The sequence below is a fragment of the Triturus cristatus genome, chromosome 5_2 (assembly GCF_964204655.1).
Source record: "Triturus cristatus chromosome 5_2, aTriCri1.1, whole genome shotgun sequence".
NCBI lineage: Eukaryota > Metazoa > Chordata > Amphibia > Caudata > Salamandridae > Triturus > Triturus cristatus.
In genome coordinates, this window is record NC_140588.1 from 16,747,538 (window position 1) to 16,766,871 (window position 19,334).

The 19,334-nt window shown below is 45.8% G+C and overlaps 1 protein-coding gene across 12 annotated transcripts in view; it reads left to right on the forward strand.

Moving 5' to 3' along the window:
* Nucleotides 1-19,334, forward strand: part of CTNND2 (catenin delta 2) — a 3,222,299-nt gene that overhangs the window by 3,179,045 nt on the left and 23,920 nt on the right. For all 12 annotated transcript variants that reach the window (XM_085606754.1, XM_085606755.1, XM_085606763.1 and 9 more), the window contains one exon: nucleotides 9,841-9,915. In XM_085606754.1, coding sequence (XP_085462880.1) covers nucleotides 9,841-9,915 — 75 coding nt within the window. The remainder of the gene's footprint in view (nucleotides 1-9,840; nucleotides 9,916-19,334) is intronic.

The following is a 19,334-nucleotide window of genomic DNA, read 5'->3' on the forward strand; positions in this document are numbered from 1 at the left end:
AAGGTACCCTTTGGCCTCGTTTTTTTGTTTTGTTTTAAATCTCTTTATTGAGTTTCAAAATGAGACAATGAAAACAGTACACATGTCGCCTCGCAGGGCGCCTGAGTCAAGAAAAATAAAACATTCCCAAGTGATAGAAGTATGCCTGAGGTATGTGCTTTTCCGTACAGAATTGAACATCCCCTTTCGGTCAAATCACAAGCTTGTGTCTGGGCTTTACACTTACAGCAATCAAAATAGCATAAAACGTACAGTTTAAGGTGAAGTTACATCAGTGGTGGTGTAAGTCAGCAAATATTGCCTAAGTGGCTCCCAGATATCTTTAGGCCTAGATGTAGTAGGCAGCTCCTCTGCATAGAGTGCAAGAGTTTCTTTGCAGTATACTAAATCTATAATCCAGTCTTTTATCTGAGGGCTCGGCCGACCTTCCTAAGTCATGGCAACACACCTTTTGGCCAGCAAAAGAGCAATACGCACATATCTGCCTATCTCTCCTTTCAGTTGTGGTAAGTAGCAAAGCAAACATGTGACTGGTGTGCATTGTATCTCGGCACCTGTCATTTTATGTATATGACTGAGAATCTCTTTCCAATATGTAAACACTGCAGCGCAGTTCCATGCAAGGTGACAAAAGTCTGCTTCGCCGTGTCCACACCTCCTACACCCTGCCGAATCATGAAGCCCCATCTTATACAATTTAAGGGGAGTATGGTATACTTGATGAATACATTTCAGATGAATGATTTGTAAATTTCCGTTGGGCGATAGTTTCCCAGTCAGGGTGCATATTTGTTCCCAGTTATTCACCATTAATGGGGTTTCTAACGTGGAATTCCAAAGCTCTAGGCTGCGATCTGCCCCCTTCAGCGCTTCCTCCTGAATCGATTTACAATGCTTAGTGATTAATTTCTTCTTTGTGGGAGCCACAAGCAGCAACTGCAGAGAAAGGAGAGTCGGTGGTTCGGCCGGGAATGTTGGGTAATGACATTTTAAAGCACGCCTTAGGCGATGTGTGGTATATATAAATAGCGGCATGTGATTAGTGATGTAATCTAGCTCAGTGTCTATCGTGCATGTACCCTCCGAATATAAATCTTGCATGTGCATTATTCCCACATCTTTTAAAGCCCTAATTGGACCAGTCTCCTGCATTACAGACAACGCTGCGTGTCCAGCCAGCGGCAGCGCAGGTGCGTATATAGTAAGCTTTCCAGCTATTCGACCCATTGCCTGCCACGCACCCACTGTCACATCTATTGGATTAATCTCCTGTCTAGGTGTGCCCCTGTTAACATGAGTAAGTATTCCCGACAGTGGTATGGGATGTGTGTCCCCATCCTCCACCGCTATATGCGGGGTGAAGTCATGTGGCCTGAACCAATAGTAGGCGTATTGAGCCTGTGCACATAAATAATAAAGATATAGATCGGGTGCCCCAAATCCACCTCTGGCATACGGAAGCGTCAATGTGGCCCAACTGATTCTCACCTGTTTCCCTCCCCACAGTAGTTTTAAAAGTTGCGTTTTGACCATAGCGAAGAAATGTCTGGCTAACCTAATTGGAATGTTACAGAACAAATACAAAAAAACGGGGCAAAACTACCTTTTTAAACACCGCAACCCGATCTGCCAAAGATAAAGGGAGATGTATCCACTTTTCCACCTGCTCTTCCAAATGATGCAGTGCTCTACCATAGTTCTCTTTTATGACTATCTCTGGATCTCGATGCACCCAAATACCCAAATATTTGATAGGTTCAGCTGTCCAAATCAAAGGATTTTCTAAGGGGGAAGACACGTGCACAATGTTAATGGAATAATCACTGATTTTTCCCAATTAATCGTAAGTCCAGAAAAAAGGCCAAACCTAATGCACTCTCGCAGCACTGGAGAAAGGTTGGTCTGCGGCTCCCGTATAAAAAGGACCGTATCGAAAGCGTAAATAGAAATCCAAACCGGTCTCTGATTGAAATTAAGCGCTGTCTGTATATGGCGCTGACGGAGTATACAGGCGAGCGGCTCAAGCATGAGAGCAAACAGTAGAGACGATAGTGGGCATCCCTGCCTGGTGCCTCGGTCTACTCGAAGAGTATCTGAAGTGAGGCCGCCTACTCTCACTCTCGCCGATGTGTCAGTATAAAGGAGTTGCAACCAGCGTAATAAAACATTGGGAATACCCATTCTCCTGAGAATATGGAACATGTACCCCATTCAATGGAGTCAAAGACCTTTGCGGCATCAAGCATGACCGCCGCAGCTTGGAGATCAGGATTTAAAATGTGATACATGGCAAATATCGTGCGGAGGATATTGGAGGTGCAACGCTCCAGCACGAAACCAGATTGGTCCGGCAACACCATGATCGGAAGCAGCGGTTGCAGTCTGGTGGCCAATATTTTTGCATCAAGGTTTATTAATGACAAGGGGCGATACGATTCACACAGTGTCGGATCTTTATCCTTTTTTAGAAGAGTGATAATAAGCGCCTGTCTGAGAGAAGGCGGCAAGATCCCTGATTCATGAGCTTCCGCATATACCTCTAATAGATACGGGGTGATGATGTCCGCATATTGTTTATAAAATTATGAGGTGAGCCCATCAGGGCCAGGGGCCTTGTTATTAGGCAGGGATTTAATGGCTTCCTTAATATCTGACTCCCCTATGGGCTGGCCAAGATATTCACAATGGCCGTCCACAAGCCACACACAAGCGACTTCCTCCAGATATTCAGACAGAGCAGCTTCATCACATGTGCCTCGAGAGGCATATAGCTCGCCGTAAAAAAACCTAAACTGTTCCACGATATCCCGAGATTGGTAGTGCTCCTCCCCATTTCCATCCACTATCTTATCAATATGATGATGGTTAGCTCTAAATCGCAGCGTCTCGGCAAGCTTCCTACAGGGGCGCCCAGCCTCACCATAAGCTCTGGCCACATGTCGCCGCGATTTATATCGTATCTCTGTGTCCGCCAACTCATCATACTCTTTTAATAAAGCGTGAAGTCTATCAAAGGGAGTAGTCGCCGGATCTGTGCTATATTGCGTTTCAAGTTCACTCAGCTGTGTTTCAAGCTTCGTCAACTGTCCCCTGAGATCCCTCAAGATCCCCGCAGTGGTGCTTATACAAACCCCATGGATCGTGACCTTGAATGCCTCCCACAAGATGACCGGGCTATCTACTGTCCCTTCATTCAACTCTTAATATTGCTTGATTGCCTGCCTTATAGTGTCTTCATATAGAGGATCAAGTAATGCCTCAGCTCTAAATCTCCAGGTGAAAGGAAAGTGCGTGTTAGTCAGTATTTGGACTTCGAGCATTATTGGGTTATGATCTGAAAGTGTGTGAGGTAGATTATACAAATTTGTTACCCATCCATTAGCTTCTTCATTCAATAGCCAATAGTCTAACCTGGACCACCTGTGATGCGCCGGCGTTACATGTGTACTCACTCTATCTGTTGCATTGCGTAGCCGCCATGCATCGCACAAGCCCATTTCTGCCATAGCATCTCGCACACACTGCACAATTTTGATCGTGCGTGCCCCGTGAGGGTTGGACTTATCTAGGCACGGATCGAGGTGTGTATTGAAGGCGCCTCCCCACAGTGTTGCCGCATCCGGCCACGTTCGGAGCACTCCCAGCAATTGTACAAAGGTATGCAGCTCATCCACCACTGGACCATATACATTAATGAGTGTAATCAGTGTATTACCCAACTTGCCCTGCATTAGTGCCCAACGGCCTTCGCTGTCAGTCTGCGTCCGGGAAAACGGTATGCCTTTCTTTATCAGAATAAGAACACCCCTGGCGTATGTAGAAAATGAAGATGCCGCCCTGTACCCTGCCCACTTGTGTACAATATTGTTCTCTCTCTGCTTGAATAAATGCGTTTGTTGCAGTAGGGCAATATGAATTTTGACCCTTTGGCCTCTTATATGACTTTATACACTTATTAATGGTCATTGACCCTACATTTTATCATCTGTTTATTACACTTTATTGTTTTTGAAATAAGTCTTTTATTGAGCTTCAATTATAAGCTTTATAAGCTTTTTTATAGACTAGCTGTCATAGACATCAACAATATTGGGCTTCAGATACTAATGGTTCATACCATCACATAGTTAACAGATATTTAATCATGATACCGCATATGTAACTTACAGTAATTGTAAAATCTTTCTGGGCTATTGAGTCTCCTTTCACTCTGTGGCTAGAGACAACAACTGTGAGAAAGACACCATGGTATTTACAGGTGCATACCTTTAAGATCAGTCAGCCATTGGATTCACCTTTTTGAAAGCATTCTTAAATTCATGAAAACTAATAGACATTTAAAAAAAATTCAAAACCTTTTTATGTTTTTTTGTGAACTGAAACCAGAAGTGGTTGTATTACCAAAAAGTTTACAAGCCATATATGTTTGAAAGGCAATGTTTCATCCACTTGTCAGATGTAACCTTTGCCATCTCTACAGTATCTTCAGTCATGGATGCCTTTGATGGGTCAGTGGATAACTATATCAATTCTAAAACAAGTTAAAACTAAATAATAGTAGATATTCTGGCAGTGAATTATTCTTGGAACTGTACCAGACGCAAAACATTTAAATGTAATGCTGGAAAATTGCCACATCAAATGAGTTGAGCTGGCTCTGTATATACTATACCAAAGTGAGGTATAGTGTGCACAGAGTCTAGTGGAACCCCAAAGGCAGGCAGAGGTAAAGTTAGATAGCACCTCACTCTCTATTTGTGGTTGTGTGGTTGAGCAGTAAGGCAGTATTTGAGGATAGTGTTAAGCATTCGTTGTACCCACTCAATCAGCAAATGATTTCACACACTCAAAGACTGAACTTCAGACCAATTGGTTTTGTATAAAAATATTCTTTTAGTTATTTTATTTTCCTAGAACCAAGCAAGCCTGGCACAGGTAAGTTGATAAATACTTTGCAGTAAATATACAGTTTGGAATGCAATTGTAAATGTACTTTGAAATGGTTACAGTTTGAATTACTGGTAATGCAATACTGTGAAATGCTGTACATATACTTTGTATCGATTTTGCAATAAGAATTACAGGTAAGTTACTTTTATGTTACTTTTGAGATTACTTTTTAGATTACTTTTTCTACTCAGTGTGATATGCCTAGATATCACACTGGGACATTTCCAAGAGAAATGGTGTTATTTTTCAGGTTTCCATACAAATCAACTCCACACTTAGAACATTTTTCAGAGAAAAACAGTCAATAGGTTCCTATGGAGAGAAATTAAGTTAACCGTTACCAGGTAAGTTATCGGTCTTTGGAGTTGAGCTTCTGGGGTTAGAACCAGGGTTCCCCCAGGGTCAAAGATGCACTCTCGTTACACCCTCAGCAGCAGAGTACTGAGGCCCAATGTTATCCAATGGGGGATGGGGGCCTCTGGTTTGTGGCTGCTGGCAAGCAAGCCACTGGGTTGTGGGAGCAAAGCTCCTGGACTTTAGCTCAGGGCAAATGGGGAAACAAAGTAGCACCAAAGATGCACCCTCAGTGGCACAGGGTGGCCAGGTGTGGGGTGCTGTTTTGACGTCGGGCGCCCGAGGGTTTCAATGGGGAACCTCTGGTTTGCAAAGGCACTGCAGGCTTGGGGACGAAGGTCTTCTGGGTGCGACCACCACTTCGAGAGATAAGTTGGGAAGTTAGGGGTTGGTTAGGCCCCGTCGGTTTGGGCACACAAGACGTGGGGCGTCGGGTGCAGGGGTGCCTTTTGGGGTTGGATCTTCTTACCAGCTCCTGGTTGCGGTTATGCTGGCCTTCTGGATTTAGGCTGCAGGCGTCGGCTGGAGGCTTGAGGCAGGTCAGGGGTTGCCGGGTCTTGGGTCAGGATCGCCGGTGTGACCTCCTTGTGGTATTTGCCCACTCAAGCTCGGGCCGTGGACGGCGGGTGCAGAGTAGGGCGGATCCGTGGTTTCCGGCCGGAGCCAGAGGCAGCAGATGAACAAATCCTGTGTTCACAGGAGACAGAGTCTTTGTAGTTGAAGGCAGGCAGGACCTCTGGGATTTTCGAAGGAGCAGGTTCGAGGGGGAGACAGGCCGGTAGGGCTGGGGCCAAGTCAGTGGGCATCTTCCTCTTGTTAGCTGCTGCACGGCTGTTCGGTCCTTCTTCTTCCTCTTGCAGGTTCTTGTCTGAGGAAGCAAGGTTCAGGGGTGCCCCTAAATACTAAATTTAGGGGTGTTACAGGTAGGTAAAAGGCAGGGACCAATGGGTCCCTTTCCTGGGGTGGGTACACCCCCTATTATTCCACCCTCCAGTGGGAGGGGGCATGAGCCCGTCTGTCATCTGCAAGATGGCGGGGACTGGGAGTTGTGCTTCACCTCACCTTCCCCACCTGAGGGGTGGAGTTGGCAGAGGTGGGCACTCCTCTCTTCCTCACTTGTTTTTCCCGGCGGTCCTCCCGCCCAAAGTGGGGGTCAGAACCAGTGGGGGCCAGTTGCTGAAAGCAGCAAGTGGCCTGGGGAAACTCATAAAGACGGCAAGCCTTTGAAGCTTCCCCTTCGTGAACCCTGCCCATCCTGGGGGAGGAGGCTTGGCACCTCCTGCCAGGATGTGCATTGTTTCAGGCCCCAGAGAGCAGAAGTCTCTTGACCCAGGAGTCCAGAAACATGTCTGGTGGTGGCAGTTGAAAGCAGCCACTCAGCCTGGACACTAGTGGTAAGTTAGTTTTCAGAGGGCATCTCATTAAATCCCACTCTGGCATCAGTGTAATGTGCTGAGAAGTTTGATTCCAGACTTCTCAGTTTTCATTGTAGCCATTATGGTGTTGTGGAGTTTGTAATGACAAACTCCCAGCACCATATACTCTTAATAGCAGCACTGCACTTACAATGTCTAAGAATGGACTTAGACACTGTAGGAGTACAGGGCTCATGCACCTGTACCCTTACCACTGGTATAGTGCACCCAGCTAGAGGGGTGACTGATCTATGCCAGGGCAGTGGGTTGTAGGCATGGCACACAGAGGTGTGTGCCATGTCAACTCTTCACTTTGTTCTGCACCAAAACACGCAGCCTGTGAAGGCAGTGTGTGTGTAGAGGTACAGGGCCTCTAAGGGTGGCACAATAAGTGAGATCGGGATCGTCAGATGGGACTCCAGCTTTCTCACCAAACCTGAGTGAAGAGGTTTGGCTAGCTCACTTCAAGCCATTGTATTCTCTTTCGAAAGTTGCTCCGGTGGCACATTTAGGCTCCCTTGTTGGGAGTCCATCGCCTCCAACACTTTTGGCTGAGGGTGAGCGCATTTCCTTTTCTCTCCAAGAAATTAAAGTGGTCCTTAAAAATTTGGCGCCAGGGAAAGCCCCGGGGTTGGATAGAATTCCAGGAGACTTATTCTTGAGCGAGCAGGAAGTTTGGGCTCTTTATATTTGGCTACTGTTCAATGCTATTTTGAATGGCATGGAAATTCCAGGAACCTGGCTGGGGGCCGAGATTATTCCTATCCACAAAAAGGCTAACTACCGTCCCATTAGCCTTATTGATGTCCTGCAGAAACTGTTCTCTCGCATTCTTTTAACAAGGTTGCAGAGTTGGATTGACGACCAACAAATCCTGACCTCCCTTCAAGCGGGGTTTCGTTGCAAGGTCTCCACCATTGACCAACTATTTAGACTCCAGTTAGTCTTTTGGAAAACGGTAACATTGGGGGCCGGTAGTTTGTATCTGATCTTTGTTGACCTTCGTTCTGCTTTTGATCTGGTCCAGAGGGATAAGCTTTGGGCCATTTTGAGGGAGATGGGGGCACCCACATATCTATGCCATTTATTTAAACGGCTACATCAAGGTACCTTCGCGTGGGTGAGGTATGGGAATAGCGGGGAGCTCTCGGCCCCATTTCCGGTGGAACGGGGAGTGAGGCAGGGGTGCGTCTTGGCCCCTACTCTTTTCTCTCTGTTCCTTAACGGACTAATTGATCATTTATTGGGAGCCAGGGACTTGGACTCCCCCAGCTTGGCTGCCCGGAAGGTCCCAGCCCTGATGTTCGCTGACGATACCCTATTGCTATCGAAAACCTCTATGGGTATACAGCGAACATTGGAGGCTTTTTGCCTTTTCTGCAAGTCAAGGAACCTGGAGATTAATCTGGCAAAAAACAAATTTATGGCCTTTAACGCAAAAATATCTAGTTGCTCGCACCCTCATCTGGACGGAGTGGCGCTTGAAAGGGTCTCCACCTTTGATTATCTTGGTGTAACACTGAACGATAGGATGGGGTGGGGGCCCCAGGTAGCTAAAGCAAATATGATGTTGGCCCAATCCTCTGGTGGCATTCTAAAAGTCCATAGTGGGTCCCCACTTAAATCTTTGGGCCCGCCCCATGAAATTTATAAGTCCCAGGCGAGAGGTGGGGCGCTCTATGTGGTAGAGTTATGGGGCCGCTTGAGTGCCACTTCCTTGATGACCACCGAGAATACTTTTATTAGACGTTTAATGAGTCTCCCACAGAGCACACCATTACTCCCCCTACGCCTTGACTTGGGCTTAGCCCCCATTCAGGGGGTCATTTCGAATCGCCCTGTGTTGTACTGGAGGCGGCTCTGTTCCACCCCGGAGTTGCTAAGCTATATGGACGACTTAAGGGATTTGTTGTCCTTAAGGGGGGCTGGGAAAATCCCCTGGCTACAATATGTTATGAATGCTTGTCAGTCCCTGGGTAGGAGCGATTTATGGCGTGCTCCAGAACAGACGTGTCACTCATTATCCAGGAGAGAGCTGGTTAGCCTACTTAATAAGCACCGATTGGAACTTGCTCTTACTAATCCGTCTTTGGGCAGACTGACCAATACGTTTTTGGAGGCAAAAGATCACTACCATTTTGAGAAAAGCCTGGATATCATCCAACCCGCATTGGCCAAGAAGCTGTATGTCCAATTGAGATATGGGACACTCCCTCTGCTGGCTGTGACAGCCAATTGGTCAGTCATCCCTTCGGTCTCTAGTTTATGCGTTGGATGCGATAGGTGTGAAGAAACAGATTTGCATGTTTTGCTCTTTTGCTCGTTTTATGCTAGAATCAGAGCTCACTGGATCACTCTTCTTTGCAAACTGTTGGGCCTTAGAGACTACAGGGAAGCCTTTAGAATTCTAAAATTTGACACTACTCCTATAATTGTTTTTGCGATTTCGAGATATCTTTGGGCTATGTGGAGCGCCCGAAGTGCCATAATTAAACAGCATTTATCTACTGTATCTGTGTCTTCACAGGCCTAGTTTTACCATAGATTGATTTTATTCTGTATATCCCTCGCTTTTAGTGTATAGGATCAATCTGGCCCTATTTATTTTTAATTTTGTCATGAGTATTCTATTTATTTATGAATCTTGTATGGTGGTATGCTGGAATTGTTGTATCTTTCTCTTTTTTATGTCCATTGCTTTTATGGTTCGCAACCGATAATAAAGCTTTATTGAATTGTCAATAAGTGCTGCAGCCCTTAGAGGTCTTCCCTGGTCACAGTGCCCTGGGTACCTGTGGTACCATTTACCTGGGGCTGACCTGTGGCCAGAGATGCCAATTAGGTTAGTTTTGGGGAAAGAACACAGGCCCTGGGAACCTGGTTGGCAGGGACCCAGGGCACATCAAGTGAAAGTGCATCAGTAGTCTGGCAAAACGTGGGGGGGTTGCTGCAACAGAAACCCACTTTCCTACACTATGCTAAAGCTATGGCAGCAGCAAAATGCAATGTATGTAGGCAGAGTTCATGATGTAGGAGCAAATGTCCTTGAAACCACTTAAAATTGTAAATACCTAGAAGAAAACTAACTGGTTTTTTCATTTTTTTCTTAATCTTATCACAGGTGGCAAGTATTCTTATATCTCTTCCGGAAGACAGAAGTAGGATGGGAGTTAATATTCCTGCAACATCTTTAACAGTAAGTAGTGTGTAAAAGGTTTCATAATATTTCATGCAAAAATGCATTAGGCTGTACGAAAAGCAATACATGCTATTCAATCAATCAGGAGGTATTAAACGTGCTACTCACCCATGAGGGTCTCAAGGCGCTAGGGGGGGAGCAGCTCTGGTCAGTCAAAGAGCCAGGTCTTGAGGGTCTTGCTGCAGGTGTGCAGGGTTGGGGGCGCCTCTGATGTTGAGCGGAAGCTCGTTCCAGGTATCATTTCTTTTATTCTTTAACAAGACATTTCAAAAACTAGTGTGAGTGGGAACTGTATTTGAGTTTCTAATTTGACCCTATGCATTTAACTAGAGTGGAAATTGTCTATTCCTAAGTTTATTTGTCTATCCTGGACAGGTTGGCATACTTTAAGTGAACACAAATCAGTTTTGTTCTAGCTAGAGAACTGGGGGGCATATGTACAAGCCCCTATCGCCACGGGAACGTCACTTTTTGTGACGTTCCTGTGGCGATAGGGTCCTTATACGTAAGGCACCCTTTCACGCTATGTTTAGCGTGAAAGGGGCGTGCAGTGGGTATTGTGGTGGGCATTCCACTGCAACACCCATTGTATTTGACGCTGCCCCCTATGTACCAGGGTGGCGTATATAGTAGGCAGTGCCAAAATGAAGACGAGGAAAACCCTGGTCTTAAGTTGACGAAACAAGGAGATATGCATTATATCTCCTTGTTTTTGCTTTTTCCATGTGTGCTGCCTTGTGCAGCACACAAGGAAATAGCAAAATGCCATGGTTGTTTGTACAGGAAGGTGTCCCTTCCTGTACATAAACAAACCTTTTTAAAACAATTCCATTTTGTAACTTTCATGTGTGCTGCATGAAGCAGCACACACGAAAGTTAGAAAATGGCATTTTAGGATTGTTTATGTGCAGGAAGGGACACTTTCCTACACATAACCAATCCTTCCCTGCACACATGGCTTCTGAAACATGTCGACCTTGTAGGAGGTGACTCATAGTACACCATCTACACCTCCCCACTTTTACTATTCTCAACCAGGGAAGACAAAGTATTTTCGTTCCACTAGCCAGAGAATTTTTAACCATCTCACATTTTCTTTCACGATCCCACGCACTACACATACTCACCAATCCCTGAATAAAGTGCTCCTGCGTCTACGTAAGTCGTAGCACGCCCCGTCCCGTAGAGGTGCGGGAAGACCCCAATGATGAAGCATGACACTGAATCAAGTTTCAGTGTGTGAGGGGTATTTTACAATTTTTGGAAACATTGCTCTTCCCATAAATTGAGAGAAGGAGCTCTGATCCTTTTGCACCATTTTTCACGTATGACTAAACACTTCAAATAAAAATAGCAGCACACACATGGGTGCATATATATTCACATAATACATGGTAGAATCCCTATGTTGGATAACAGTATCAAGAGGAGGACGATTCTACCTTTTTCCTCTTCGCTCCCTCCTTTGATTTTTTGATTATTCTTAACAGAAACATGGCTGAATAGTGAGGCCGACTCTGCTATTGTTCAAGCTCTCCCCTGTGGGTATGCTATTCAGAGGCTTGACCGAGAGATAAGCCGAGGAGGCGGTATAGCAATTATTTATAAAACCGAATTTAACTGCCACATTTTAGCAAGCCCCATACCCGACTGCGAAAGTCTCTCTTTTGCAATCGGGCTATCCCATGATTGTACTTTTTCTGGGATTTTAATATATCATTCCCCAGGTGCCCTTGTGCAATTCTGTAAGGATCTACCTGATATAACAGCCAATCTAACTAGCCCCCTCCCCAATTTTACCCTATATGGGGATTTTAACATTCATTTTGATGACATCACACTGCCAGCCACATGTGAGTTGATTGATGGCTTGGGGGCTTTTCAACTCAATCAAAAAGTGAGAGGTTCCACTCACTCTCAAGGCCATTTACTTGACCCTATTTTTCCAAATATTGAAAATCTTCTGGTTTGGAACCCCATTCAGGTCCCCTGGTCAGACCATCTCCTGATTCCATTTACCTGGGCCCCTCAGGTCGCCATCATGCCGGCTGTGAAAAACAGAAAACAGGTTTGCAAGTGGTCAAAACTTCCAACAGAGTCTAGGGTGTCAACTCTCAATAACACCAGACCAATACCTGATTCAAATCCCATCACTGTGAACGATATGTTTGGTAAATGGCTTGAATCTTCATTGGACACTGTTCTCCTAAACAAATGGACCAGCAATAAGATAGGAGCTAATCGAACAGCTTGGTACTCCTCCAAGCTCCGTGAGCTCAAGCAATCCTGTTAACGACTTGAGAGAAGATGGAGAAAAGAATTCCTTGCAATTAACAAAGTTAAATATAGGGAGGCTATAAAAGTGTATAAGGAAGAAATTAGATCTGCTCAGGCTCTTTGTTATGAAGAAAGAATTATGTCAGCCTCTAATTCCCCGCACGAAATATTTCGCATTGCGAAATCTCTCCTCAAACCTCCCTCTCCGCCTATCGTATCTGACGATACATAATCCCGCTGCAACGATATGGCAACATTCTTCTTTAACAAAATACAAGTTATACTTCTTTTCACCTGGCTACAGTTTAACAAAATGTATTACCTGCGGATAACGGGCCTCAAATTAGAGAATGTTCCTTGGCGGAAATTCCTCACCTGAACCCGACTTCTCTGCGAGGTATTTTCAACCAATTGAAATCTGGCTCCCATAGAGATCTGGTCCCCCCTATTATTTTAAACCAAGTCATTGATACCGTGTCTCCAGTTATTCTGAACTTGATCAGCGTCACATTCCTGATGGGACTCGTCCCCACCTCGTGGAAACGAGCAATGGTCAAAGCTCTTCTAAAAAAAACAATTTTGACCCAGAGGGGTTGTGGAACTACCGTCCAATCTCATTACTGCCAGGAATCAGCAAAGTGGCTGAAAAGCATGTTAATTCTGCTCTCTCTGCATTTCTGGAGAGTAATAACTGTCTCCATCCCTCACAAACTGGATTTAGACCTCAACAAGGTACGGAGACTGCCCTTCTGGCAGTCGTAGAAGAAGCCAGAAACATTTTAGAAGATGGAGGCTGTGCTGCTATTGTTCTTTTAGATCTCAGCACAGACTTCGACACGGTCAACCATCAGCTGCTGATTCAGAGACTTAGGGAGGTAGGAGTGGTTGGAACAGCTCTAAAGTGGCTGCAATCCTTTCTGGAGGACAGGTCGTTTCAGGTGTTTGAAGATGAAATTACCTCTGAATGTATGCTCCTTAGATGTGGGGTTCCACAGGGATCGTCCCTGAGCCCCACTCTATTCAATGTGTACATGAGCCCCCTGGCAGAGGTAGTGCAACCTTTCGTTATCCAGATTGTTACCTATGTCGATGACACCCAGCTGGTTGTCTCTCTCAATCAGTTTGACAAAACCGGGCCTGGTCTAGCCATGTGTCTAGAAAAGGTATCAATCTGGATGGAAGGCTCGTCCCTGAACTCAGCAGGGCCGAACATCCCCAGTCGCCAATCAGCAAAGCCCGCCATTGTCACTCTCCAATGGCTTCCCATTCAGGAGAGTCCAGTTTAATGCTTTGTGCATTGCACACAAGGCACTGTCAGCCAATGGACCGCCTATTATTCGTTCCATCATCTCGCCCTACCATCCTAATAGGGCCGTGCGGTCGGATAGTAAACATCTGGCGGCAGTCCCTAAAATCAAAAGATCACGAAGTGGAGGGCGTCACTTTTCCTATAATGTCGCCAGGTTGTGAAACCGCCTCACCCTCCATATTCATCTTGAGACCAACTATTTGACCTTTCGAAAACTCACAAAACCCTTTTTGTTCCCCTAAACACTGCGCGGAGTTCGTGACTGGACTACTTCCAGTGCTGGGATGCCTCCAGGTAACCACGCGCTCTAGAAAGGCTGATTCATTCATTAATTCATACAGAAATCAAATCTTATATTTTACATAAAAAGGTCAACTCTGCAATCAGACTTTAGCGACCTCTTTCAATTCTTGGAGTTGAACTATTGTGTGCCCAGGCCTGTTTCAGTGAATTAATGAGACATTCACACTTGTGACTTGAGGGTTCGCACCTCTTTTAAATGCAAAACAACCAGACCTAAACCAGCTGCCAGTCCAAAGCTTTAAAGGAAGCATTCACAATAAAGAGGAGATGGAGGAACATTCGCTGTCCGTAACATTTGAAAACACATGGTAATGCCCACACGGAGTTCTTCTCAAGAACAGGTCTCTCTCAAACTATTGGGCATATTTATGAGTCAATGGCCCAGCGTGGTGCTGCAGCAAATTATGCAGCACTGCGCTGCTTCATAAAATTTTGCAGCGCCACGCTGTGCCATTTCAAAAACGCAATGATGCACCGTATTTACAACTATATGGCGCACCCCTGTGTTTTCCTTTGCGCTGGCACTAGAAATAGCTGCCTAGCGCTAACAAAGACACCCTTGCACCATAGTGCCTGCATTGCAGGGGTGTATGTTTATGTGAAGGAAGATGCAGAACACATAGAAGCAGCAAATCCCCATTCTCTAATAATTGTTTTTGTGCAGAAAGGGAAACCTTCCAGCACAAAAACATTAATTAATGGTGTTTTGTTCTTTCTATGTGTGCTGCAGAATGCAGCACAACTAGAAAAAGCAAAAATGAGGAGAAATAAAAGTATTTCTCCGCGTTGTGCCAATCTATTGCCTGCTTTTGCAGGGTGTTAGTTTTTGGCACTGCCTCAGATTTACAGATCCTTGGAAATCTGTGACAGCTTCAAAAAGCAATGTGTTTTTCTGTGGAATGCCCACAGCAACACCCATTGCACGCCCCTTGTTAATTCTCAAAACTGCGTGCGTGAAAGGGTACCATATTTACAAAGCGGGTTAAGCCACGCAAGCCACGCAAAGTGCCTTAACGCCAATTTGTAAATAAGGTGCAGGGCAGTGCACCAGCGGACCATTTGTACAAGTAACGTTCTGGTGGCGCAATCTCCTTGTAAATATGCCCCTATGTCTTTGCATCTCTCTTGGATACCTTGTGAAAGTGTCAGGAGAGGTTCTGGAAGGATTTTGACGTGACTCAGGCTTAACTGGTTGGGGGTAGGTTGAGTTGGAAGTTGGAGTAAAGCTCCTTAGCTGAAAGGTAACTCCAAGCCAGGTTGAGTAGTTCACTTGTTCAGAGTTCTGTGGTGATTTTAGTTCCACCAGGCCATCTTCCAAAGCAGACATAAGACAGATTGTGCAGTGCAACTTTACTTAAATGATGGAAGATGCCTAGTTTCTTGGGTCTATAAGTCCTTTCTTGAGCTAGTGTTTGATAGTCTCCCTTCACTACATGAAATGTGGGAGGGGGTGATTGGCAGTCAATCCCAAGGGAAAGAATGGTAGTAGACATTTAAACATGTCCATACGGTATTGAGAAACATTTGTTACAATTATACACAGTTTAATTATTTACACAATACATACCTTATGCCCCACAGATTGAATGTGAAGCTGCACACTGCAGTTTTGAACAGTCCTCAATGCAGTCCTGTGGATGCAGTCTTCGCCCACATAGTTTTGAAAAATGTATAGGTTTGCTAGGTTTCCCTAGGTGCCGGCAGAGCTAGTGTTCAAAAACTACAGCTAGACACTTCGCAAAAAAAGGGTAAATTTTCATTGTGAAAATGTGGTGTGTTCACGTTGGGTTTTGAGCCATTTCCTGTCGTGGGCACTATGCTTACCCACACAAGTGAGGTACCATTTTTATTGGGAGACTTAGGGTAATTCAAATTTGTAAAGCAACTGTTATTACCTATTGATTTTTGATGCATTTCTGCCTTCCAAATGAAAGACATTATGTAAAAAAGAAGTCATTTTGAAAAATGACCGATAATTCTCATGCTGGTATGAGTATTCCCAATTTCGAAAAAATGTGCAAATATGTACTGTTTCTAAACTCTATAATTTGTTCCCATTTCAGAAATACATAGGTGTCTTTCATACCGATTTTTCCATGTATACATTTTCCCACAATAATTGCTATATACCTGGAACATAATAAAGAAACATTGCAAATTGCTGCTCAGTTTTTGACTCTGGGTTCGTCGGGTTCTTGGTGAACCTACAAGTCCTATATATCCCCACAACCAGGAAGGTCCAGCGGATGTAACGGTATATTGCTTTCAAAGAGCTGTCATAATTAGAAGAAGTTACAGGTGAAAACGTTGACACAAAAGGCTGTTTTTTTCAACTAATTTTCAATTTTTCCTATATTTAACTGTTAGTTTCTATAAGGAAACCGTGATGGATCTACACAAATGACCCCTTGCTGAATTCAGAATTGTATCTACTTTTCTAAAATGTATAGCTTTCCAGGATCCATTATTGCTTTCATAGCCATTTTTATCATTAACTGGAAAGAGGTTGAAAACGCAAAAAATAGCAAAAATAGGCTATGTCCCAGAAAAATGCCAAAATTGTGTAAAAAATGTTGGTTTTCTGACAAAGGTCTGTCATTCCCTAAAAGCTGGGAAAGTGGTGATTTCAGCCCCACAGCCCCTTTTTTGATACCATTTGCAGAGAAAAACCCAGACGCTTTCATTTGCAGCCCATTTTTCCCATTTTCCCCCAAAAAAACAAAATGTTGCTGTATTTTGGCTAATTTCTGGGACCCCTCCAGGGGAATCCACAAACCCTGGGTGCTTTTACAATCCTCATGATGTTGGAAGAAAAGGACGCAAATTTGGCGTGGATACCATATGTGGTCAAAAAGTTACAGGGGCCTAAGCGCGCACTACCCCAAATAGCCAAAAAAAGGCTTAGCACAGGGGGGGAAAAGGCCTAGATGCGAAGGGGTTAAGCTCCAACCCCTGTACAAAACAACCCTTAAGGTCCACATCTTCCTCCCCTTCTGATTCATGGGAAGGACCAGGATCACATCTGGCTTTCGTAGGGGGAGGAACAGAGTCTTTGTCATGCAAAGCAGCCGCCACAGCAACGCACCAGAATATCAGAACACTTACAAATGACAAAAGTGCAGTGCGAAGTACAATAAATACATGACTTATTATTATTACACCTAGCACTTGTTATATATAACTCCTACATTTTTCAATGGCAACGTGAATATTACTGCTCATTTTCACACAAATATTTTTTAAAGGAAAGAGACAAGCACCATTCTTCCAACCAGAGGCGTTGTATTGCATTGCCATTTGTATACCAGTTTCCAACCCTTGAAAGTGCTTTCCAAACAGGAAAGTAACAAGCCACTCCGCTCATGATGCATGGTTGACAAAGTATTATCTTTTGAGTTGTGGTTTTGGGAGACAATTTGGTGTTGATCTTGAGGCTAGGTAGTGTAGTCTAAATTGTTTGTATATGGTCTACCCATGATCTAAGTATGCAAACGTTCAATTGCATTGATGGACAGAATGTTGAGCAATGTCAAACATTCACCCCAGTACAGAGATCTGGGCCTAAATCCATTGTGCTTTTTGTTCCCCAGGCCATTCCAGTTTAAACCCAGCCATATGCATATCAGTTTTGACCCTGTTCCCTGTGTATGTCTGCCTGGACTGCAGGCCATCCTTTTAAAGATCTTGACCCAGATTAAAGGTGCATTGCTACTTGTCGCACTAGACTCCGGTCTGGTGTCAACTCTCTCCCTTGCAGCTCCGCATCACCGCTGCCTCGCCGCAGTGCTGAGCCCTCCCCCTGGGGAGGGTTCGCAACGGCAGCCCGATTCCATTCCAGCCTCAGAAGTGCTCCTGTCTCTGCCTGCCTGGTGTCCCCTTTTCGCCCTCTTTTTATTTAACTTATTTGTAATTTCATTTCAACTCCTTGTTGCCCTGCTAGGTGTCTTCTCCTGTAGATTTTATTTTATTCTTGCTTGCATTCACTGCTGATTTCCCACTGCTGCTGCCCCGTGGCCCTTCCCCCCTGTACAGCCCCCGCCTCCCTACTTCTCGTGCCGCCCCCTCCCCTACTTAATGGCCGAAGGCGCGGCAAAGGCAAGCCCGTCCCCGACCACGGCCAGCGCCAAGGACCCTGGATCTACGACCGCCCACCGCTACACCGCTGCCGCCCTCCTCGCACTCAACCCCTGGAGAAACAACCACTGCCAGAGATCGATGCCGAACACCACCCACGGCCAGTTCTCCTGCCTACACTGCTGACTATTCTTCACCATTAACAGCCCTCCCACGACCGCTGAACCCATGACGTATGACCGCACCACCAAAGCCCTGACGTGCATCCTCCTCAACGTGCGCTCCCTCCACAAACACGCCACAGAGATCTGGGACCTGCTCAATACCGTATCGCCAGACATTGCCTTCTTCACAGACACCTGGACCAATGCCACTTCAGCCCCCGACATCGCCACCGCCATCCCCGACAGATACAAGATCCAAAGAAAGGACCGCTCAAGAGGAGGACTCGCCATCGCACACAAGAGCTCTCTCCGACTCTCCACCTCCAGCACGAACAACTCCCTCTCCAACACAGAGCACCTCCACTTCCACATCCAAACCGCCCCAGAACCACGCTGCGCGGGAACCTCGTCTACAGGACCCCCAGACCTCGCGCCTCCTCCACCACCACCATTGCCAACCCCGCCGCACCCCACGCCATCGCCTCCACGGACTACCTTCTCATCGTAGATCTGAATTTCCACCTCGAGGACCGCAGCGACCCCGACTCCACCCCACTCCTCGACTACCTCATCAACCTCGAACTGAAGCAGCTTGTCACCACCCCCACCCACAGAGCCGGACACACCCTAGACCCCATCTTCACAGGAGGGACAAACATCCACTTCAGCCACACCACGCAGCCCCTCTAGACAGACCACCACTGCGTACACTTCACATTCAATACCGCCACCGCACCCAAGCCCACTCCGCACCCGCCACGAAGGAACTGGAGCAAGATCACAGAGGAACACCTCAACACCACTCTCCTCCATGACCTCCCCTCCGCCACGACCGACGCCAACTCCACAGCCAAAGAACTACACTGCAGGATCACCGGCTGCGCTGACAAGCTCGCACCCCTCCGCCACCCCATCAAACAATGCCCCCTGACAGCCATCTGGTTCACCACCGACCTCCAAGAAGCCAGGCACTCCTGCAGACGTCTTGAGAAACTCTGGCAGAACAGGAAAACCACTGAAGACCAGAACAACTACAGGAACGACATGAATGAATACCACCAGCGCATAAGAGCCACCAAGCGGACCTTTATCAAGAACAAAATCCCCTCAATGCAAGCAACACAAAAGAACTCTTCAACATCATACAGCAGTTCATCAAACCCCCCAGCGAAGCCATGTATGTCACACCTTCTCAGAACCTCTGCAACAATCTCCGCTTCTACTTCCACCTGAAAATCAAGGCCCTCTATGACAACTTCAATAAACAGACTCCGGACACCACGCCCCTC